This window comes from Elephantulus edwardii, unplaced genomic scaffold, assembly GCF_000299155.1.
Source record: "Elephantulus edwardii isolate Elephantulus edwardi_28Jun2011 unplaced genomic scaffold, EleEdw1.0 scaffold00028, whole genome shotgun sequence".
Taxonomy (NCBI): domain Eukaryota; kingdom Metazoa; phylum Chordata; class Mammalia; order Macroscelidea; family Macroscelididae; genus Elephantulus; species Elephantulus edwardii.
The window spans coordinates 2,095,966-2,120,324 of record NW_006399778.1 but is presented as its reverse complement, the minus strand read 5'-3'; the positions used below and the strand labels follow the sequence as shown (position 1 = coordinate 2,120,324).

Here is a 24,359-nt window from a genome sequence, read left to right as displayed (position 1 = left end):
CTGCTCTACCCTGGCCTAGCACCTGCACAAAGACGGTGAAGAAGATGACAGTGATGATGGCAGTGAGGAACAGGTCACACATGGGAAAATGATTCTTGTCCAGGAGGTAGCCCAGGGAGAAGGCAATGGCCCCTCGCAGGCCCCCGTAGGCGATGATGAACTGGTCCTTGGGAGTCAGCTTCACTATACGGAACTTGTTGATGAACCAGGTCAGGCCCAGAACACCTGCCAAGAAAAAGAAGACAAGGTGTCAGCCTCGTCTGCTAATGAGGAAGCTTTCACGACTAAGACCACCCAGCTTATTCATGTACTTCCTGTTTCCCTCAGCCTATAATGCTCTAGACACCTCAACCCAAGATCTAGGTAGGGTCTGAAAAGCACATAGCACCACATTTGCCAACTCTAGGGGAATCAGGGAGCCTTCTAGTGATGAGGGGAGGGCTGCTGTTGTTATGTGACATTGAGCTGGCACCAACTCACTGCTGACCCTCCAGTGGGTTTGCAGAACTGGGCACTGCTACAGAGGAGACTGTCCATCTTCTATGGAGCAATTGGTGCATTCGAACTAAGTGTCTTTGAGCTGGCAGCACAACTCCTTACCACTAGGCCACCAGAGCTCCCTTATGGGAGGGCAGAGAGATAAAAAAGGTTGGCTGTGAGAAGATAATTGTTCAATATGGCAGATAATGTGGGAAATCATTATCCTATTCTTGACACTATTTTTTGGTTGGGTTTATTTTTTCTTTTTTTTTTTTTTTAAGGGAAAGTGAGAATGCAGCCCTCCACTACCACATACTGTGCAGCCTAGTTTCCCACATTTGGGGAAATCGCAGGGGTCAACGCATTCAGAGTACAATGGACAAGCCTCACCCTGGGAAAACCACCTTCATGATCATGGTATTTCCCTTGCCAGATAAGTATCTCACTCCATTATTTTGTGTTTGAAATCTTCCATAATAAAAATGTCTTTAAAACTGCATAGCCCTGGGCTCAACCTCAACACACAAAAAAACCCAGAATCTTAGGGATAAGGCCCAAATATCGGGGTTTGGTTTTTTTTGGGTTTTGGTGTGTTGGTTTTTTTTATTTTGGTTGGGGAGAAACACTAAGTAAGTGTTATGCCTAGCCAGGCAGGGGACCATAAACTGAGGCCTCTTGCAGAGAGAAGGTAACAGATCCTGACAGGCAAAAGGAGAGAATCACTAAAGGAAGGGGTCTGAGCAGTGGGAAGCAAATACCAGGAGCTTAAATCTGGTCCAGGCTTGGCCCTAGGCCCTTGAGGCCACTGTGAGCTGCTGTGAGAATTGAAGTCGACTGTGTGTAAGAGAACACTTGGCCCCAAGTCACAGTCCACGGAGCCTCTCCTCAAAACCAACAGGCTCAGGGTCTTGGAGGCCCCCTGTCCCTGACACATCATAATTCCATCTCCTCAGAGACCACAGACTCTCCACAACCCTAGCCCATCTCCCCTCGTGTGCCTTGGCACCTCAAAAGAGGAACTGGGGAAGTCCCTTCTGTCCAGCTGAGTTGGAAGCAGCCAGGAGCCAACACCAGTACATGCGCACATGCATGGATGCGTGCTCATACACACACATACACATACTCTCTCCTCTCCTTTCTCTCTCTTCTCTCCCTCTCTCTCTCACACACATATACACCCTCTTGCCCAGTGACCTCACCTAGCACTCGGGCGATGAGGCAGAAGAGCAGGGTGCTGATGACAAAGGTCCAGTTCCAGTGATGGGAGCCAGCCACCGTGGAGACACCAAGGAATATGAAAATGAGGGTCTCGCTGACACTGCTCCACATCTTCAGAAAGTACTTGATGGTTGTGTGGGATTTGTGGGAGATGTTGGCTTCCACGTAGGGGCGCATTACCACTCCTGAGGCAATGAGTCTGAGGTGGGACAGAGGGAGAGGGAGGTTCAGAGCCGAGCAATGTCCTCTCACAGGGAGCCTGCTGGCACCCTGAGGAATGGAGGTCCGTTCACCCAGCTCCTCTCCAGGCCAAGAGCTCTACACGCCTGTTCTTGCTCAATCTACCTGTCGGTGCTACAGGTACAGGAATATTCTGACATTTTTTAGATAAGCAATAGGAGCCTTGAAGAAACAAATCACCTTAAGACACAAGCCAAGGTCTGACCAACTCCAGAGCGATGTTTCCTTCCCTACACCCCACCACCTCTGCCCACAACAGTCAATCAAACATGTCTGTGGTCCCCTGGGTTTACTCCCTGAGAGGGAGGTATCCTCTCAATACACAGTTCCCCAGGAGCTGCACTCGGGGCATGGGAGGGAAATGTATTACAGGCCACAGCCCAAGGCCTCTACCTGGTGCCCACACCCGGGCTTTGTTCCTGCCGGGCTGGCTTCTCTGCTCTTGTCCCTAGCCCCTAGTTCAGCCCATCTTTGCAAATCTGGTCTTCTCCCATTGGGAATACTCTGGCACCTCAAGATCCTATTTTTCTGTTTCAAGACCCATTGAGCCTGAGGCTCTCCAGGACGTAAGACTTAGCCCATGAGCCTCTTGTTCTCAACAAAGTCTTGAGCATCTTGGCTGGCGGCAGTGAGCAGGGAATAAATGTGACTGCTCTCTTTGTCAAGTTACAACCAAGGGACGTTCTTTTAGACAAAGAGAAGTAGCAGAACTGAGAGCTTCCAAAACTATAAACTTGGGGATTTTCTGGCCAGCTTCTGCTCTCCCACACCCCAGGCTTGTCCTAACACAGGCTGTCACCATCTCATCTGTTCCCATTCAGAACTGTCTTCTGAAGCCCAACAAGCACAGGAGAAAGGTTCCTCTGGAAGGCATTCCTGATGACCCTGGTCATTGAAAGGACTTCCAAGCAGGCCCCAGAGCTGGTGCTGGAGGCTGGGTGCTCAGGATCCCATCTCATCTCAAACTCAGTCATTGAGTTGGAACCAAGTCCTAGCTGATCTTTCAGCAGGTTTCTGAGTTTGTAAACTACAGGGGAAGAGATTGCCCAACTCTCTTCTTTTTTTTTTTTTTCTGATAGGATCCTGTTTTGCTGGTCAAAATTTGAGAGGGTGTCATTATCTGTCCTGGGCGAAGGACATCATGCTGGGAAAATGAGGGAAATTGGCCCAGGGACTGTCATCATGGGTTTGAGCGTATTAGAGATGCTGAGAGATGGGGCAGGGCAGGACAAGGGTCAGATCTGTCGTTCACAGGGTCTCTATGCATCCTGGTTGACTCCACGGCCCCTCAGGACAGAGGACCAAACCCCGTCCAGTTTCTGAGACTGTAAATGCTGAAAGCACGAGAATACTTTATCTTTTGGGCTGGAGGATTCAAATCAATAATTTTTTTTGGGGGGGGGGTTAGACAGGGTGAGTATCTGAGTGCTTGATCCCTGAAGCACCAGGGCTTTTTCTGAGGGTAGTTTGTGGAAAGGTCCCAGAGGTATGGTGTAATCCTGTACATGCTGTAAGGCAACAGGAAATCTGAGGAGTCTGGAGACAGCCTGTCCTTCTGGTTTTCCTTCGTGTGTGTGTGTGTGTGTGTGTGAGAGAGAGAGAGAGAGAGAGAGAGAGAGAGAAGGCAGCCAATGTATGAGCAAGGGCTTGGGGCAGATAGGATGTCATATGTGTGTGTATGTTAATGCAACAACATATTCAGTCCTCTGTGAAAGACCAATGTATGAGCAAGGGCTTGGGGCAGATAGGATGTCATATGTGTGTGTATGTTAATGCAACAACATATTCAGTCCTCTGTGAAAGACAGGGATGAATGCTCTCATTTTGTAATGGTGGACAGGTGTGTTTTTCTGGTGTATCTAGGACACGCTCTCTGTGTCTATGTGTAGATAGCTAGATCACCCCAGTTGGTGTGCGTGAGGGCAGCCTATGACTTGCTCAGCTTGTCCTTCAGCCTGTGTGTCTAAGTGCACATACTCATTCCTGGGGGGGGTGTGTGTGTGTGTGTGTGTGTGTGTGTGTGTGTGTGTGTGTGTGTGTGTGTGTGTGTGTAGCTGGTCAGCCTATGACATAGTGTGTATGTGGGCCTGTTTGTGTATGCGTGTGCTCAGCTTGTCCTTCCTTACTCTCTCTGGGCGTGTGGCCTCCTGTGTGTCTAGGTGGACGTACTCGTTCCTCTGTGTGTGTGTGTGTGTGTGTGTGTGTGTGTGTGTGTGTGTAGCTGGTCAGCCTATGACAGTGTGTGTATGTGGGCCCGTTTGTGTATGCGTGTTGATGATGGACAAGTGGCTTTTTTTCTGCAGCCCGAGAGACCATCCACAAGCCCCCCTCCCCAAAGTCACGTGCACACGGGCGCCCCTCCCCTAAGGGTTGGGGGGGGAAGCTGAAATTGCAGCATTAAACCCCTTAGACGTGCATTTCAGGAGCCCCAAGCACCTCGATCCTCCGTCGCTGGATGTCACGTCCCCTGGGACACAAGGGAGCTAAGGATAAGGGGTGAGGGTCTTACACCCCCAAAGCCCCCCAAAGCTGCCCCAGGCCCCCCAAGACAGGCATGGAGAGGAGCAGTGGGCAGCCTGGCAAGACCCCAAGGTCTGCACTGAAAGCAATTGGAGCAGAAGTCTGGGGGGGGTCAGATTCCCCCCTCTTTTCTGTGCACCTTGTGACCTCTGACACCCCCCCATGACCCTGTCCGGGGCCCGGAATACAATGGAGAGCGCGATCCCCAGCAGCTTATCATGGGGAGGAGAGGGAGGGGACGCTGCTCGGGCAGCGGGAAGTGTCCACCAGCGCCGGGTCGACCGTGACCACGGTCACCCGGAGGCCCCTCTCCCGCCTGCAAAGCGCATGGGCGAAGTCTCCCAACTCTCTTCTAAGGAGCTACTAGTAGATTCGAACCACCAGACATGCAACTCCCTATGGACTATGCCACCAGCGTTCCCCTACAACCCTATAAGCCTGGAAAATCCAAGCTGGTGGCCTCCCTCATTAAGTCCCTGCAGTCTGCAGCAGCCAGACTTACGCCATGATGCCCGACAGATGGAAGACCTCGGCTGACAGATAGGCCATATAGCTGTAGAGGAAGACGAAGAGTGGCTCAATGACCCGGATGAGGGACGTGAATCGGGAGGTAAAGGCAGCAATGACTCCATAGACCACGCCCACAAACACTCCACCGAGGGCCACCACGAAGAAACTGAGGAAGCCGAGGATGATGTCCACAATGCCGATGCGGTCATAGCTGGCAAACTCCTCAAAGAGGTGATACAGGACCTGCAGAGGGCGCACAGACTGTTGGAGGGAGGGCAGGGACCCCGGCCCCACTGCTCCTACCCAGGACAATCCCTTCCTTTCCAAGGACCCAAGAAAAGGCCGCAGGGCAGCAGATACAGTACTGAGCAGGTCTGAAAACCAGGCCTGGTAGTCAGAGGGCCTGGATACAGTCCGACAGTGTGGTGTGCTGAGGAAGAGCACAGACTGAAGGCGGATATCTTGCGCTGGAATTCAGGCTTTGCCATTTGCTAGCTGTACACAGGAGGTGAGCTACTTAACCTCCCTGTGCCTCAGTTTCCCCAATCTATAAAACAGGTGGATAATAGTACCAACTTCCTGTGACTGTGGTGAGAATTGAATCAGTCAGTAAAGACAAAGAAGTACAACATAAGTGCTGGGGCAGACTTAGCTACTACTGGCACTATTAACACTCTTATGACAGAACTTGGGGCAAATCATTGTCTCTGAATGGATAGCAGTTTCTCCTCAGTGAGAGTTGACCAAGAATCAGAGCATGATCTCCAAAGCTCTAAAGCTTTCTGAAAATGAACATGGCCAGGCTATACCCAACTCAGACTCTCTGAAGATAGGGCCCCCAAAACTCTATTTAACATGCTTCCAGCTGGATGGTCACATTCAGATGCTATGTAACTGTAGGCTCTCTGAGGCCTCCCCAACTCCTAGACTGGGAAGTAAAAGACAATTGTGACACTATTGTCAGATGTGAACGTGGTATTCTCTGTACTTCAAAGCCCTTGATGATGCCTATTCTATTTGATACTCCATTCAATCACCTTATGAGGCAGGTGGTCAAGGATGCCTGTGCTCTTGTAAATTGAGGCTCACAGTGAGTCAAGCCAGTGGCTAGAGGGTCCTCAAGAGGGGAGCAACAGAGCTTCAAAAATCTGCCCTTTGCTCTCTGGTTGACCGTCCTATTCCAAATCCAGTCCTGGACAGCTCTGCCGAGGGACAGCTGGGGAGCTTCCAGACCTGGGAGGAGGAAGAGGATGAAACCCTAGGAAGTTCTGAAACTCAGAATCTCAGTACTTTCAAGAATGCACCTGACAGCAAGGTGAGTGAGGCACGGGTTGGAACTTAACCTGTTCAAAGGCCTGAGACCAGAATGCTTTCCTGTTTCGGAAATGAGGTGTTACACTCATGCCTAGAGGGAGAGAGGGCTGATTCAGGGCAGGCAGGAAGGGGAAGCCAGCAAGAACAGCCCCCTCCTGGGGCTGCCTGATGCCAGTGGTCTGGAAGGCAAGATAGGGCTCTGGTGGGAGATATGACCTGAGCAGACTGCTCTCAGCCCTGGGCTACTTCAACGCACGCTTGGCCTGAGGGAATTCGTGACTCCTCATGGCTCACTACATGGGTCAACAGTGGATGGAGAGAGTGGGGACCTTTGCCTGGCACTAATGGTGCTGGACCGCCAGAGAGGCAGGATAAGAATAGTGTTAAGCATTTAGGCTCCGAACTCAAGACTGTGGTTCTGAATCCCAGCTGTGCCACTCATCAGCTGATACAACCTGGGGAAAGTACTTAAAGTTCTTAGATTCCTCATCTGGAAAAGTTGCAGATCACAACAGTGTCAACTTATAAAGTTACTGAGCAGATGAGAAGAGGCAGCACCCACTCAGACAAGGGACATTCAATGGACCCCAGTAATCACTTCCAGCCTGGCTACCTACTGCAGGAGGCACAGCTCTAAGTCCAAAGTTGCTGGGGCTAAGGGATCCACCTGACACTACCTGAACCCCAGCACCCAGCTGGGGAGAGTTCCATTTTTGGCACCTTTCACAGTGGTCACAGATATCAGTGTGTGCAATTCCTATATAAACCTCAGAAAAATGAAAAATACTGATACTCCTGCATTATATAAGGGGAAACTGAGGCTCATCTGATAACCTGGGGCAAGAGTTGGTGCTAGGAAAGACCAGGTCCAAGGCATTCCTGCTTAGGACAGACTGATGCTTTACCCACAGCGCAATGGAGAGCTGGGGAGGGATGGAGGGTATGAGCAAGGAAGAGGAAGCTGAGGAGGTGCAGTTAAGCACCACCGTCACTGCTCTGAGGGACTGTTTCCTGAGGGCTGGAGTTGAGAGAGAAGAGGTGGGAGGAGGGAGCGTGTGCACGTGCACACATGGTCTCGTGTTTTCCTGTGTGGAGTTGCTTTCTGAGAAGTGTGGCACGGAAGGGCGTGGATAGTGTGTTCACACCACGATGTGAGCATGGCCACATCTCTGTTGCCTGAGGAAGCTGGCTGGGGGAAAGGTACGTGCAGACACAGTATCTACCATAGGCAGACCCAACATGGGGTGTGTGTGTGTGTTTTTGTTTTTCCCAACTAGATGAACCTGGGAAGATACTACTACTAACTACCCTGCCACTTGTAGCCCAGGAAGGTGAGATTCAAAGACATATGATCACTTGCCTAAGGTCACACAGCAAATGTGCCCAATGCAGGCCAACTCATTTTACTTATCACCTCTGGTGGCTTTGCACAACTTCTGCCCTAAATCACTGTTCAAACCAAACTCTAGCTTAAGATATAGCCAACACAAGAGGTGAAAGACTCCAAAGATCAAATAAAGGGAAAACTGAAGCACAGAGTCATTTTCCCAAGGTCACAGTGCCTTAAGAGTCAAGAAAGGAGCATATGACCTGATAAGGCCAGGGAGTCCCTAGCCAACAGACCTGGATTCCCAACGTGGTTCTATTAACATTCTAGCAAGTGATCTAACTTCTTTGGGTCTGTTTCCTCCTCTGTAAAATGGGAATAAGTGCCCCGTAGGGTTTTCAGGGAGATTAAATTCACATCAAAGGCTTGGTGTGGTGCCTGGCACCCAGAAAGCAGAGACAAACATGAACTGCTTCGATTGCCATTCCTGGCAGGCGGATGTGGGCCACACCCCCGATTCAGGTCTATGCCCCAGGTACACATGGCATGGCCTCCTGTCCCCTCACCACAGTGACGGCGTCATTAAGCAGGGACTCCCCAAAGACGAGGATGTGCAGCAGCTCATTGATGTGGATCTCCTCAAAGACAGCAAGCACGGCCACGGGGTCCACGGCCGAGATGATGCTGCCGAAGAGCAGGTTGTCCAGCAGGCCGATGTTGTTGATCTGCTCGCCGCCCACCAGGCAGACGGCATACATGAGGCCGCCCAGGAAGAAAGCATTCCACAGTGTGCCCACCACGGCGAAGATCAGGATGGTGCCCAGGTTCTCCGTGAACTGCCGCAGTGGTAGGAAGTAGCCGGCATCCAGGATGATGGGCGGCAGCAGAAAGAGGAAGAAGATGTCGGACCGCAGGAGTGGGGGCTTCTCACCCACACCTTTGATCAGGCCCCCCACCAGCAGCCCCACTACGATCAGCAGGCAGCTCTCAGGGACGATGCTGGAGATGGTGGGGATCACGTGGAAACCTGCGGAGGACGAGAGAACAGGCCATGTGGGCTCGCGAGGCAGTCAGGAGCCCAGAGGGCTGGGGGTAGGACAGCGTCTGGCATGAAGGACACAGGCTTGGTCTCAGGGGGGCCCAGTCACTGTGTTCACGCTGAGCCTCTGCTTCCTCACTTGTTAAAACAGAGGTGATAAGACCAGCCTCACAGGGTTGCTATATTAATTGACAATGTTTTTAAATTGCTCTTTTCAAAGGCTGTACATATGGTATTTCCACATCACTGTCACATTAGAGAAGCAGGGCTGCAAGATGCTGGAAGGGGGAAATTGTTAATTGATTACTGAGGCTCTAAGAACCTAAAACATTACCTAAGGCCAAGCCAAGTCATCTTCTCAGCTTAAATTTGGGGAGAAAGATTTCAGTTCAACATGAGGAATTACAGTCTAACAAACAATTCTGTCTGAGGCAAGAGAGCGTGTTTTCCAATGTGGTGATGTTTAAGCAGAAGGCAGACAATGGGCTGATGGAGATGTGATAAAAAAGGGAGAAGAAAGTAAAGAACCACAGAGTATCAGAACAGAAGGAACTCAGGGATAATACCACAGAACACGTTCAGTGAGACCCAATCCCAGACAAGCCAGATCTCTTTAAATAATCCCAGCAAGCTCTCCTGCTGAGTCCAGAAAGCTCAAGACAGGAATCAAGGAAGTTAATGGTAACCAATCAGTTTGGGCATAGGAGACAAACCAATCAGTTTGGGCATAGGAGACAAACCAATCAGTTTGGGCATAGGAGACAAAATGTATCATCATCCTGTTTCTAGTCCAATGCCACCCACTTTGAAGACTGGGCACTTGAGAAAGGTAAAGGGCCTTACCAGAGGTCACAGTGACTATGAATAGATAGGACCCAGGCCTGACATCCCACCCCAACTTATACTAAACTCTGCAGGTCTATGATTCGGGCTCTCCTATTCTTCTCCCTGGCCATCAACTAGGGCTATTTCTCTCTGCCTTAGACCCACAAACCAGCTCCCTAAGACCTGTCCTGGCTGGCAGTAGCAGGCTACTCTTCTGAAACTCATTTGGGGCTTCAAATCCAGAGTTGGGAGGAAGCAAAAATCCCCTTTAGAGAGAAGTTTTGCTCATTTCCAAGTTTGGCCACAAAGTTCCAAGTTCCTTATAGATTTTGCTTTGTTTGTTTTTCAGTGGTGGGGTATCGTGGTTTCTTGGAGAAATACCACAAGTGGGGTAGATTTTAACACAGAGAAATCTGTTTTCTCACAGTTTGCATCTAAAAGTTGGATGAATAAATATGACAAAGAATTGATGCCTTTGAGCTGTGGTGTTGGAGAAGATTACTGAATATCCCAGGGACTACCAAAAGAACAAAAAAAAAAATACATCTTGGGTAAGAGGCAATCTGGGTGCTTCTTGGAGACAAGGATGGTGAAATGTCATCTCATGTACTTTGGGCATGTTGTTAGGGGAGGCCAATTCTTGGAAAGACATCATGCTTGGGAAAGTGGAAAGTCAGTCCTTCAATAAGATGGACTAACACAGTGACTGTTGCAATGGGCTCAAAGATCTGCCCTCTCGACTCTGCATGTTAGCCATACTTTTAGCACTCTGAGTGGAGCCCCTTGGTCCTGGGCATTGACTCTGCCTTCCAGGACCACTGGGATGTTAACTCTGCTTTCCTGGCTTTGGAAGGTCATGCTTCTATTTCAACTCCTTGGTGCTGGGTAGCTTCATTCTCCTGGGCATTCGACATGGTAGCTCCATTCCCTCAAATGTGGGCAGAGGCCTCATTTTTCTGGCTCCTGAAGTCCCAAGGCCTCAACTTCAAGTAAAGGCCTTTTCTATCCCCTTTGTCCACTTGAAGGAAACCCAAATTCCAGAAATGGAGATGTTGTTAAGTGCCGTCACAACGACTCTATGAATGAAAGACCTGGACACTTGTTTAACTTTCTTCCTTTCTCCAGGTTCATAGGGTTTCCAGAGGCAAGCTATTGTGGAAGTGGATGCTACTCCTGCTTCCAAGCTTGTTTTAATTGGGGAGCTCCACCAAACAGTGTCCACCATGGGTAGTCATTCTCTCATTTGACACATCAGTGTCACAGTGTTCAGCTTCTAGAGATCTGGGGGGGAAAAAAACCAAACAAACTAGGAGGCAGTTCGCCCCTCTACTATACCAGTGGTTCTACCCTTGGGAAGGGAGGTGTCCTGCCCATCATGGTTCCTCAAGCTGTTCCTGGGATGATGTTTTCCTTTCCTTGGAGGGCAACAGATGGCTGCAACCAAGTTGCTCCACTGGCCCATTTCCTAGCTGTAGGATTCTAGAAGGCAGACAATTTTCCTTCACTTTGTCCTGTCATTGCCCCTTTCTGTTGTTGTGGTTGAAAAGGTCCAGGCTTAATCTCTTGAACAAAAGACGAGTCACCATATCCATCTGCAATGAGGCTTTCAGGATACATGTCTGTACAACACAAAGACTGGTAAATCTTTATGTTCTTTTATTTAGCCCAGTTCCCTTTTTACCCCCTACAGTTACGTTTAAGTCTAGCTATTTCTCCCATAATCGACAATAAACAGCAGGAGGGAATTACTTGACTTCTTTAAGATCATATTTAGAAATCTCCTCAGCAAAATATCCAAGTTCATCATTTACAAATCCTACCTTCAACCAAATATACAACCCTAATTCAGACAAGTTCTTTGCCAGTGCATAAAAAGTTATCACTTTCTCTCTGTATCCAATCATACGTTCACAGCTTCTTTTCAAAATCTCACCAGAATCAAGCATCCACATTTCCAGAAACATTCTATTCACAGAAGCAGAAACTCTAATTGTAGCTCTCAATTCTTTCAGAATCCTCATGAGACTTGTCATTAATGTCCATAATGCTACCAATAGTTTGAGGGAAACTGGGAGCTTACAATGAACCATTCAGAAATTCTTCCAGCTTCAATCCAATTTCAGAGCTACTTCTATATTTTAAGTATTCTCCATACCCCCTACTTTTTGGTACCAAATTCTGTTTTAGTTTCTTCGTGCTGTGGTAATAGTAAATAGCAGAAATGGGTGACTTTTAAAAAATAATTTGCTATTGTGATTTGAGGGAAAGTTTACAGAGCAAATGTTTTCCATTAAACCATTCTTGCATATTTTGCTTTATGACACTGATTACAGTGTATACAATGCAACCACACTCTTCCCATGTCCAGCCTGTGATTTCTGTTTCCACTAATTCTTCTATCCTATTCCAATCTACCTTCTTCTGCACTTGAGCCCTGGGCAAACGCTGTTCCTTGGATCATGTATGGTTTATTGTTCTAAAGACTGAGTAACTCCCTGGTATGACTGTTCTCATTATTGTTGTGTTGTTGTTAAATGTCATCGAGTCATAGGCGACTCATAGCAACCCTATGAACAAAAGTCCTCAACACTTGTGTGACTTTCATCCTTTCTCCAGGTTCATAGGGTTTCTAGAGGCAAGCTATTACACAAGTGGATGCCACTCCTGCTTCCAAGCTTGTTTTAATCAGGGAGCTCCACCAAACACTGTCCACCATGGGTAACCATTATTGCATCTGACACATCAGTGTCACAGTGTTCAGCTTCACAGTGACCACAAGTTACCTCTGTATGGCAAGCGGACACACCAGGGCTATATAACTTAAAAGAATGTTTGACCAAAAACAATTAAAAACAGGCCTGAGGGCCGCAGATTAGTCACCCACCTTTGGCTTGGGAGCATCACCTTCTGTCCACTAATCTCGATGTTGTTGTTAAGTGCTGTTGAGTCGTAGGCGACTCATAGCAACCCTGTGAATGAAAGTCCTCAACACCTGCATGACTTTAATTCTTTCTCCAGGTTCTCATTATAGACCCGTTTATTTTGGGGGCAAAGCTGAATCATAAGGGTAAGTTTTGTTCCAGGTTTAATGGGTGACTAAGGACTTTGAGTCTGAGAAGTTCCCACCAGTCTATCAAATCAGTAACCCAGACCATTTTAATGGGGTTTCTTTTTCTTTTTTTTTTTCAGCTTCAGTTCCACAATTCCACCCACTCTGTCCGGGACTGTTTACTGTGATCCCCTTTAGAAGAGTCCAGCAGTGGTATCTGTGCACCATCTAGTTCTTCTGGTCTCACTGTTGTGGAGGTTGAGGTTCATAAGGTCCATTAGTTCTTTGGACGAATTGTTTCCATGCATCTTCGCTCTTTTCCCCTCTTCTTTGTTCCAGACTGTTATGTGCCTTCGAGTCACCTGTGACCCACAACAACCCTACTATGTACAGCAGCTCTGAAGTCTGCCCTGTCCTGAGCCAGTTCGTATGTAATTCTGACATACCAACACCATTGCCCCAGTCACTGTATCAATTAATCTCATCTCTTCCTCTCCTGCGCTGTCTGTCCCTCCACTCTTCCAAGTATGATGTCCTTCTCCAAGGACCAGTCTCTCCTGGCTATGTGCTCAAAATATGTGAGAGGGAGCTTCAAAATCCTCACCTCCAAGGAGAAACTTGGTTTCACCTTCTCCAAGCCAGACCTGTTTGTTTTCTTGGCAGTCCATGGTATGTTCAAGACTCTCCTCTAGCACCACAATTTGAAGGCATCGATTCTTCTGTCATCTTTCATCACTGTCCAGCTCTCGGATGCATAGCAGATAGAAAGAAATCAATTGCTCCTTAGATGGCTGTTCAAAACTGGGTGGCTTGAACAAAAAGACATTTCTTTTTCTCAGGACACTGGCTCTAGGGGTAAACGGCTTCTCTCTGATGGCTCTGGGGAAAGGTTTGGTTTTTTTTCAGCTTCTGTTCTCTTGACCCTTCAGCAATCTTCATGTGACATATTATCTTCCCCTCTATCATATTTCCTTCTTTGTCTAATCTACCCTTTACGTAGTTCAAAGATGATTAGCTTAAGACACATCATGCAGTGATATGACCTCTCCAATATAACAATGAAAACCCTCTTCCTAAATGGATTAAATTCACAAATACAGGGGTTAGGATTTATAATACATATTCTGGGACACACATATCAGCGGGGAGGGTGTAGGGAAGACAAGCACATACAGTTAGTTGTATACTGAAACCAGCAGGTCAAAAGGGTAGATGGACATTTGTTCAAATTTAAAGTTCTCTTCTCTGCTCTCCTTTCTCAACTGAAAGCACTGTGCTGGCAGATTCCATTTCTGTTTATAATTACAGCTCCAGGGCCAGGAACATGGGAAGTGCTCACTTGAAAATACAAATGAGTAGGCCTTTCCCCACCTGATTCCCCAATAACTTGCCCGGCTCTGTTTTAATTAGCCCTGGGGTTCTTGGGTTCTTTTCCATGCACAAAGTCCCTCCTACTGGATAGTAGTAGTAAATACAAGTCAAGACACACCCTGGAGACATTATCTAGTTCCAGAACCCTGGAACAGTACCAAGTACCCAGGAGACTCTCAAACATGTTGAACCAAGGAATGACTCAATGCATTCCAGGCCAGAGAAGACCTCTGAACCACCACAGCATTCTCCTGACTGTGGACATGACCAGAGCTATCTCGTTTGTTGGAAAGTCTACCAGTAATACCAGTGTTCAGCTGGCTACTAGGTCATACTGCCACCAAACTGACATTTGCCATACTGTTGTGGTTAGTGAATTTCTATTAAGCTGGAAGCAACAACACAGGTATTTTAAGTATCATCAGGGTTATCCACAATGTTTCAACGGATCTTCCAGACTAAGACCAATATGGTGATCTACTTCCAACAATTAGTGTACTAAAACCTTATTGCTCACAGTACAATACTATTTTATATAGGCCTGGAAGATGGACCTATTGGTTAAAAGGCCCTCAAAATACACAGTGGCTTCAACAATGAACTTGAGAATTTTTGTAAAGATACCATTGGGCTAGACAACTTATCTTTCTTTTACATGTGGAGTTGCTATGAGTTGGAGGTGATGTGATAGCACTTAACAAAGGTCATGTTGAATCCAGATCTCTCTTATTGTTTAGGAGAAAGGAAACTCAGCAACTACATGCTCCCTGGGTTTTGCTTCATGTCCTACATTTTCTGCTGTCAACTCCTAAATTTCAACTTTGCCAAATTCCTTCAAACTAGTAACATTCCCTTTTATCTGTAAACCCTTGTCCAGTCTAGTTCCTTTCTCTGGAAAATCATTCCTGAATGTCTATCCTTAGAGAGAGAAAGAGACAGAGAGAGAGAGAGAGTCAGAGAGAGACAGAGAAAGAGAGAGAAACAGAGAATGTGACTGACTCTGTGGTCTTTCACCTACAGTCCCCCTCAGAAATACTCTCTGACTAGGTGAGGGCAGATGTCCTCATCTGGTGTCTCATTTTCTCATAACCCACAGTCACTGCCTAGTTCCCTCTTGATCCTTCATACCCAGCAAGGTCAGAGAACTCGGGCAGGATGGCATGGGGGCCAAAGGGAAGCAGAGCTCAACAGGCACATGAGTCAGAGAACAGCTTCTCAAGGTCAGTAGGCCCGCTCATCTCCTTGACACATTCCACAAGGCCTGGAGTTCAACCACACTGAGCATTTTAAAAGGCTCTAAAACTGTTTTCCTATTCCCAACAAGTGACAGACACGGCTCTGGAGGCCTAGAGATGTGTAGAGATGCCACAGGGAGGAAGAGGTGTGTGACACAAACCAAGAGCACTGACAGGAGGATACTCATATTCCTGAGCAGGTTTGGGGCTGGCTTACACCACCTCATGTAGCACTCGTGATAGCTCTGTGGAGTAGGTAGCAGCCCCATTTTCCAAAGACAGCAGGGCCATTTCAGGTAACTTCCCTAGAATCCAAAGGAGGCTCAATGCTCTTGTTTAGGATGCCTCAAACCTATAGCAGAGAAAGCAAATTACTCCTTTACTATAGCACGATGTCCACCCTGAGCTAGGCTAGAACCTCTGTGAGCACCTGAGGATGGTCACACTTTCCTAGACCTGGTGACGTCTGATCACTGGATGGAGTCAACAGCTGGATTTCTATTTGACCAAAAGATGGAAAATGAGAGCTTAGAGATAAGGCAGAACTTGTCCAGGCCACCCTGGGAACAAAGAATAAGGCCAGGGCTAGGTCCCAGGTGTCCCATCTCCTCGAAAAGCACAGTCTCCTCTAAGTCAGTCAGCTCCCAGATCACCTGGGGCTGGAGCCATGCTCCTGGAGTAGGTCTTCCCTGATCCTCTCAGTGAGCAGAAGTAACCCCAGGCTCTTTGGTGGATGGGAAGTGGGGGGAAGGAGAGAGACTGGCCCAGGCTGGGGAAGGTCTTAATCCACCAGTAGGTGGCACATTACTGGAAAGTAGCTTCCAGGATGACTAAGGTGGATTCTGTCACTGGGAGGAGGTTCCCTCAGGTACAGGGGTTCAGAGAAAGAGATCAGCCAATGAGCTTCTTCTGTCTCACCCTTCTCCCAAAGCCCTGACTGCACTAAGCTTCCCCACATCGCCTATCACCACCCAGAAGAGTCCCCTTGACGCTCAGGGAGCTTGCTGCCATGGAGTGAGGGGAAAGAGACGCAGAAGAATGGTGTGGCAGACTCTGGTGCCCTAACAAAAGCTCAACACTGAGGTGAAACCCAAATGTGGTAAGAATGAGGCAAAACTTTCAAGACCCTAACTCGATGACAGTGGTGATTTCACTGGGATGGAATCAGGGGTAGGGAAGAGGCTGTTAGAGTCAGACATCTAGACAGTGAGAGTTGGAGTGGATCCTGGAGATCACTGAAATTCTCCATTAAACAGAGATAGGAACTGGCTCACATGACCAGTTCTAGTATGAGAACCCAAGTCTTTTGGCTCCAAAATCAGTGACCTCCCAAAGCCACATGGTCTTCTTTGAGGGGGTCCTGCCCTCCTAAAACAAAGCTGTGAGATGATGTGCAATTCACTATTCCTAAGTCACAAGTCAAACAGTCCAACATGGTTCAGGGCTAGCTCCCATTTCAGGTGGAGACTGGGATGAAAGAAGTATTTAACTAATCCTTTTTAGGCGCTAGCTGTTGACCTGGGAGTGCTGAGAACATGAAAACACATACACACACACACACACACACACACACACACACACACGCGCGCGCGCGTTAAACAGACACGTCATCAAAGCTGAAATTGCTGAGGTGTTGATGAGGATGGAGTGGTAACAGGGGTGCTCCTGTGCAGCTGCTCTGCTCCGTTTTTCATCACAGGATATATTTTATTTACATCTCCTCTGTCTATCCCCATATGCTAAGAAAGGCCCAGTGGAGCAGGGAGGCTTGCCCATGTGGCACCCACAGTTGCCATGGTGATCAGACACTACTGATGCTGTTACATGCACCTCTTCCCTTGCCTGGGCAGTCAGAGGGGAGTGCTGGGAAGAGGGGCCTCCTTGGTCCACCAGTGCCAGGTCACCAAAGGACTCAGGTGCATGCTGGGGGTTCCACCGCCCTAGTTCCGGGACTGAAGACAGCTCAGAGACTGCAACTCGGCCAAGCCTCGAGGGATTCCTTGGTGCACAATGATTCCATTTCCTTAACTCCCTCTTCAACTGCCCCAGCAACTAGTTTCAACCACAGTAATGAAAGGTAACACCTCCCACCAAATGCCCAGTACTGTATGGTTTGCAGCAGTATGCTCCAACAGTAATTTTTTTTCTCACTACAGCTCCAAAAAGTTCACAATTACCATCCTCCATTTTACAGCTGAGGAAACTGAGGCACAAAACAGTTCAGTAACTTGCCTAGTCATTTAAGGGCGGACATTGAGCACACAGGCAGCTGGCTCCAGAGTCTGTGTTCTTAGCCCTCACCACATTATCCCTGGTTTACCCTTGTTTTGTTTTTCAGGGGAGATGTATCCCAAAGAAATGCAGGAGTAATGAGTCCGGAAATAGTTCCCAGAGGGCCAGGCTCGGTACTTCCTTCCACTAGCTCTTCTCCAGGGAGGTCTCACCACAGCTTCTCTTCCCCTTTAGGGGCTTAATGAAGACTACATGAAATTCTTAGCAACTCTTATATCTGCTCCCTCTAGAAAGCCCTCCTGGATTAACTCAGCTGTGAGTCAGCCTTCACCAAGGTATTAAGGCAGGAAGTAGGTATCATTTACAGGTGACCACCCAGCCCCTGTCCGCCTGATACACACTAAGCCCTCATCTGGAGCTGAAGGTCTCGAGCACGAGACCAAGGCTGATTCTTCTCAGCACTCACAGACTCAACCTAGCTTTAGGAGGCCCAGCAGCAGACACAAAGAGATGGGGTAATAGTCATTCCATGCCGTAATCCCACAGTCAGAAAAACTGGGTTCCAGTTAGAGTACAGCCACTGACTAGCTGGGTAGCCTTGACAGAGTGATTTTGTATCACCTATCTTCAGTTTTCCCTATCTGTGTAAAGGTCTATTTCAAAGAGTTTTTGAGATACAAAAGGAAATAAAGAACGTAAAAAAATCCAAAACTGACACTCAAAGTTAGCAAAAAGTGGTGGCTGACATTACTATTTTAATTTTCTTTGAACCTGATTATAACCATTAACACTCTACATTTCATGGCCATTGATGTGGACTTGTCCATCACTGGGCTATAAACTCCTGAGGGTGGGAACATTACAGTGATCTGGGTTTCAGCTTCCAGCATCAACTAGGAGATAAGAGGAAACCTATTTGCTAGATGTAAAGGACAAGAAAGGAGGAGATGGTGGAGATAGATGGAGGCTTTAATGACTGGGTGATGCTCCAGAGCAAGGACCATTTGAGTTGGGCTTTGAAGGATCAACAGAAGTTTGTCTGATGGAGAAGCAGGTAAAAAGCCCTTCTAGGCTCTGTATCTTAGCAAAGGGATATATTGGGGAGGAGGAGGTGAGTGGGGAAGGGAAGAAAGAGAAAGCCAAATAACAAGTAGAAAGACTTCATTAAACATCATTTGTCAAAATCAAGCATGAGGGCTGCTGTAAAGATTAGACGAGATGTTGCATGTAAGTACAATGATACATGTGTAGTTGTGTCTTAGTTTCTGCATCTGTAACTGGTATGGACTGATGTAGCTCTGTAACCAGGGTGGTTATGTGCACAAAGAGATCATTTCCTTACAGATTCCTGATTCACAGCACTCAATAAATACAAATTTCCAAGATGTAAACCAATACCGCCTGTTCAGTAGGACTACATACTTGATCATAAGCCATTTTAAGGCACAATCTGTAGCACAGGGAAGAAGACAGACTTTGGTAAAACTGGGAAGCACATAGAGAGCTCTGGTGGCCTAGTGGCAAGATGTTGTACTGTAATCCCAAAGGCACGCGGTTTGAATCCACCAGATGCTCTGCTGGAGACGGAGGGGCAATCTCCTCCTGTGCCAGTTGCCTCCAATTCAATAGCACACACACACAGAGAAAATCACAAAAACTGGGATACACAGTAGCCAATGCAAGGCACTGTGCTGGTCTATGCTGGGGGGGTTTACAAAGCCCCTCTCACTTCATCTTTTTGGATCCCTATCTGATGGATGAGGGAACTGAGGCTCTAAGAGGTGAAGTGACTTGCCCGAGGCTACCCACCTGGGAAGCAGCAAACTCAGACTCAGAACTCAAGTCTCATAATTGCCAGTTCTTCATGCCATGATGCTTCAATTAAAACGAAGCTTGTCAGCATCAACAGGAAGGGAATTCAAGCAGACAATATGCCACCCCCACAAAACCAGCCATAAATAAAACAGCTCTGAGTACCAGGGCAGGAGTCATTCCTCGTGCCCAGGGGAGCTGATCTCTCTCTGCCTTCCCCTATCATTCATCCAAATAGTACTTCTGTTTTCTTGGCTTGTTTCAGTCCACATTTCAGGGGGACTGAAACGTTGGACACAGGGTCTCACACTCTGGGAATATCAGGTCTCAGTAGGAAAGCAGCTTAAAAAAGAGAGCGTGCAAGCGCGCAAGCTGGGGAAAAGAACCTCGTTTAAGGGTTAGTTTTGTCCTTTAGTAGCCACCGGGCTTTGGGTAAACAAGAGCAGGAATGGGCTTCAGTTCCTTCACAAGCAAATGAAGGGACCAGACACAGAAGCATCTTGTACATTGTAAATTTTGAAGATGTGGATGAATCTCAGAAATGACTGATAAAGAAGCCACAGAAAATGCCACGGCAGGTAGGAGGCTGAGTGATCAACCAGCAAGGACTGACCAGCAGTGTCACAGCAGTGACTATGTCTCAAAGACAGCAGGAGAGGCTGGCAGGTCTGCTGTCATCAAGGGGTCCAGACTCAGAGGATCGGGCTGGGTATAGGTTAACCCGGACCACTGGGCACAAGTCCTCTCCCTATTTAGTGCCCCTCTCTCTCCAGCCCCATCTCTTCTTAACTCCAGATGTCAGAAGTCCCCATGCCCTGCCTTTGCCTAAACAGAAGGCAATTCTTCACCTAGAATCTCTATCCACCTTTCAAAATCCAGTACAGGTGTCAGGTGCTTTTCCCAACAGCTGACTGACTTGATTCCTCCAGGATTTAGGCTCAGTAGTCAACATCCAAGCACAGAGGCCTCAGTGGGTGAAGGGGATGGTGATGGGAAGTGTCCTATAGGACACAGGCCAAAGGTGGATATCAAAGGGCTGAAAATCCATGTGCACAAGACTGGTAGAAGGAGAATGTGAGCAAAAAAACACGGAAGGAATCTCAAAAGACTTCCAAGGACCCTGAAACCTCTATTTTCCTAGGAATGAAGATGGTACAATGAGAAAGCTGCTAGAAGACAGGTCTAGAGCAGGAAGAACTAAGCCAAGGAGCCTGAGCCAATGTGGTTACCTCAGAGGGTCACCAGACCTTCCGGAAGGTTCCTGACTTTCAGTCTGTCCACAAATGTTCCTGCCCTGGCCTACCACCTGCTTCTTCTGTCCTGACTTTTTTACCCACCAGCTTTCTTCCCCGGTTCTCAAAGAATCATTTCAGGAGCCCCAGCACCACCCACAGCCGCTTTCCAGTCATCAAAGCACTCCATAAACATTTGGTGAATTAATTTCACTCCAGCAGATTCTCCACCCCACCCCCACCCCACATGCAGGGACAGCGCTGGATCAAGCATCCTCATGCAGCGAGGCAAAGTATGACTCACACGGGGCAGGACAGGGATGAGACGCAACAGCTCGTGTATACGTGTTGACAAAGACAGCTCCAGCAGCGACAACAGGATCTGGCAAAGGAGACGTCTCCAGGAAGCTGGAAGGGTGCTACCTGGTGACTTAGGGCTGAATTTAACTAGGGGGAGTGAAGTGGGACCTCCCTTCCAAAGACACTTGACTCTCGAGGCTGGACTGGGGCCCTGGCAGTTGACCATGTGATGACACACACTAATTTCCTTTGTTTGTTATTGTGTTTTTCCCCAATATGAAAATATATTGCTTTGACTGATTCCAAATGGAATTGCAATTGTTTAAAAAATATTCAAACAGCATATATGGACACTAAGTAGAAGGAACATAATCTCCTAATGATTCTTCCCTAGAGAGAGAAAAGAGAGAGAGATTCCAAAGGCACATGGTTCAAATCCACCAGCTGCTCTGTGGGATGGATAATTTCCTCCTATGATTTATTGACTCTGAAAACCCCCTAGAGGGTCAATGATAGGTTGGTTCCAACTCAACAGGATAAAGTAACAGCATGGGGGGGGTGTATAATATATATACACACTCTATATATGTAAAATTTTCTGCCTCTATAATTTTTAGATTACATTTAAATGTTGTATCTTACACACACACACACACACGCTGCAACTGCTTTGACAGGGCAGGAACTGCCCTAGGCACTTTGCTGCAGCCTTCCATTGAACTCCAACCCTAATGCAGGAGGTACTGTTATTAGCCTCATTTTAAAATAAGGAAAGAGACAGTCAATAGGACAAAGACTCACTCCAAGTTCATAATCAGGGCTAAAGACCAGTGTTTCGGACTCAGGCCACCCTTGTCCAGTCCTGTCTGAGGAACGTCTTTGTTCTCCATGTGGTCTCACCCACATCACAATGTATTGATCAAGTCTCACCCTCGATGAGCATTGGGCTGAAGAAGTTCCCACACACTGAGATGCTTTGCTAAAAGCCCTGAGCTGACCCTGACTATAATTCCAGTTTCTCCCCACCTTCATTTAACCTCAAGGAACCACTGGTTCAATTCACTCATAGAGATCCTACATGGCTGAGGAGAACTCAACACGGTGTTTCCTAGGGTGTAGCACAGAATGCTTGAGCTGGAAAAAAGTCTGGAAATGACATGGTTTTAAGTCACTGTCCCGCTCCTTCTCTAGTCCCCCAGGGATGTGATTCGCCCCCCCCCCCTTAAGGCCAGTCCTGCTAAACTGCTCCCAGGACTTCCAGGCAGGTACCTGGAGCGCTAAGCTCAGTTTGCACCACACTGAGAGTGGGGAGAGGAGGGATAGGGTGGCGATGGAGGCAGAGAAGAAACAGGAGACTCTATAAGAAAGATTTGGTTTCCAGAAATTTTAGAGCCATGGGAAACCTGGGTTTTGCTATACAAACGTACTGACTCCATTACATATACTTGAACTTGCACATAATATCACACTTGGACATAGAGGGACAGAGTATGAAGAAGTGACAGTAAGTAAGATAAAGGTAAATGATCCCAATATCAAGGATGATCAGTCTGCAAAATTGAAGGGTGCCCTTTTCCACTGCTGCTGGAACAGAGGTGCTGCAAAGGGAAAGCAGGACTCGGGTAGTGCTGACTTGGGGGTGTGGTGAGAGAAGAGAAGTGACCCTCAGGAAGGTAACTGCATGCCTGGTTCAACCTGCTTAGTCAATTACATATTTCACAGCATCTGGGAGTGGTGATGAAGAAGGCTGGGTGTTAGCCAACCCACAACTTGTGTGTTTTTTGTGATCTCCCAGAAGACAGCAAACCGTCTTTAGTGGATAGAGCCTGAGGTAGACCAGAGATTACGGGAGACAGCCGCAGAGGTGGGATGACCCTTCACCTGGTAAAGGAGCTCCAGTAAGAATGCAAAGTTCATTTCTCCACCCTCTACTCGACTCCTTTCCAACGTCTCTATTCCCCAGCATCAACACTACTCGGGCCCCAAACTCTAAAATCATCCTCAACTTTTCTTTTAAATCCCATATCAAATTGATCAGCAAATTCTAGTCTTCTTTCTAAGTATCTGCAGATCCAGACCATTTCCCTCACCTCCATCACTGCCGCCCAGTCCAAGTCACTGTCCGCTTGGACCACTACAACAGTCCCTGAATCAGTATCTCACGTCGACTCTTGTCCTCTCAGGCTCTTCATACATCACTCTAAGCATGAACCTTTTCAAACCAAAAACCAGGTGAAATCAGTTTGACTCCCACTCATGGTGACCTCCGTGTGTCACAGGAGAACTGTGCTCCAGAGGATTTTCAGAGGCTGATTTTTTGGAAGTAGATTTCCAGGACTTTCTTCCAAGGCATCTCTGGGTAGACTCAAATGACTAAATCTTTCAGTTAGCAGCAGATTGCACTAATCACCCAGGTGCATGAGTTCTATCACCCAGGTACTCCTAAAGGTGTGTTAAAACTGACTTTAGGCCTTTGCATTTGTTGTTCCCTCTGTCCAAAACACTCTTTACCACATGCTGTTGTTGCTGTTATGTGCCATTAAGAAGAGTAGGACTCAAAGTGACTTTATGAACCTTGTCCTATCCTAACCTGTGTCATCCTCACAATCTCTGACATACTTGAGCCCACTGTTGCAGTCACTGTGTCAATCCACCTAATTGAGGGTCTTCCTCTCTTTTGCTGACTTTCCACCTTTCCTAACATGTCCCATTCCAAGGAACAGCCTCTCCAAACAACATGCCCAAAGTGTGTGAGAGTAAGCTTCATCATCTTTGCCTCTAAGGAACACTCTGTCTGCACTTTCTCCAAGACATAGCTGTTCATTCTTTTTGCAGTCCATGGGATATTCAGTACTCTTCTCCAACACAACTCAATAGCATCAATTCTTCCGTCATCCTTACTTATTGTCTAGCTCTCAGATGCATAGCAAGTGACCGAAAGACCATGACCTGAATCAGGAGTATCACAGTCTTTAAACTGACATAGATGTGTGGAGTATGTTGTTCTTTCCTTCAAGTCCTTGATCAGATGCCAACCCAACCTTGATTTTTTTATCAGCTTAATCTGCCTTATTTTCCCTTATAGCACTATTATATTTGCTTCTATGCATCAGAGACTTGGCCAGTGACTAAGGAGGATAGAAGGAGAATTGATGCCTTCGAGCTGTGGTGCTGGAGAAGAGTACTGAGGGTACCATGGGCCGCTATGAGTTGCAAGCGACTCAACAGCAAATAACAACAATTTGTTCCAGAGCACTTCTTCATATGCTGTTGTTGTTATGTGCCATCGAGTCGCTTGCAACTCACAGTGACCCTATGCACAACAGCCCTAAACTCTGCTCTGTCTTGTGCCAATCGCACTGTCTCTGACACTCCCATCCCGATAACCCCAACCACTGAATCAATCCACCTCATAGAGGGCCTTCCCCTCCTGCGATGTCCCTCGACCCTCCTCAGCATGATGTCCTTCTCCAAGGACCAGTCTCGTCTTACAACATGTCCAAAGCATGTCAGGCGAAGCCCCAGAATTCTTGCCTCCAAAGAGCTACCCGGTTTAGCCCTTTCCAGGATGAATCTGTTTGTTTTCCTAGCAGTCCATGGTACTCTCAATACTCTTCTCCAGCACCACAGCTCAAATGCATCAATTCTCCTTCTA

The 24,359-nt window shown here is 47.6% G+C and overlaps 1 protein-coding gene across 1 annotated transcript in view; it reads right to left on the bottom strand.

Annotated features, from left to right (window-relative positions):
• The window catches only part of SLC9A1 (solute carrier family 9, subfamily A (NHE1, cation proton antiporter 1), member 1), a 74,852-nt gene that overhangs the window by 7,117 nt on the left and 43,376 nt on the right, over positions 1–24,359 (bottom strand). The window contains exons 2-5 of the mRNA XM_006883470.1: positions 8,176–8,636; positions 4,961–5,211; positions 1,680–1,897; positions 23–225 (exon numbers count right to left, since the gene is read on the bottom strand). Of these exons, the coding sequence (XP_006883532.1) occupies positions 23–225; positions 1,680–1,897; positions 4,961–5,211; positions 8,176–8,636 (1,133 nt within the window). The remainder of the gene's footprint in view (positions 1–22; positions 226–1,679; positions 1,898–4,960; positions 5,212–8,175; positions 8,637–24,359) is intronic.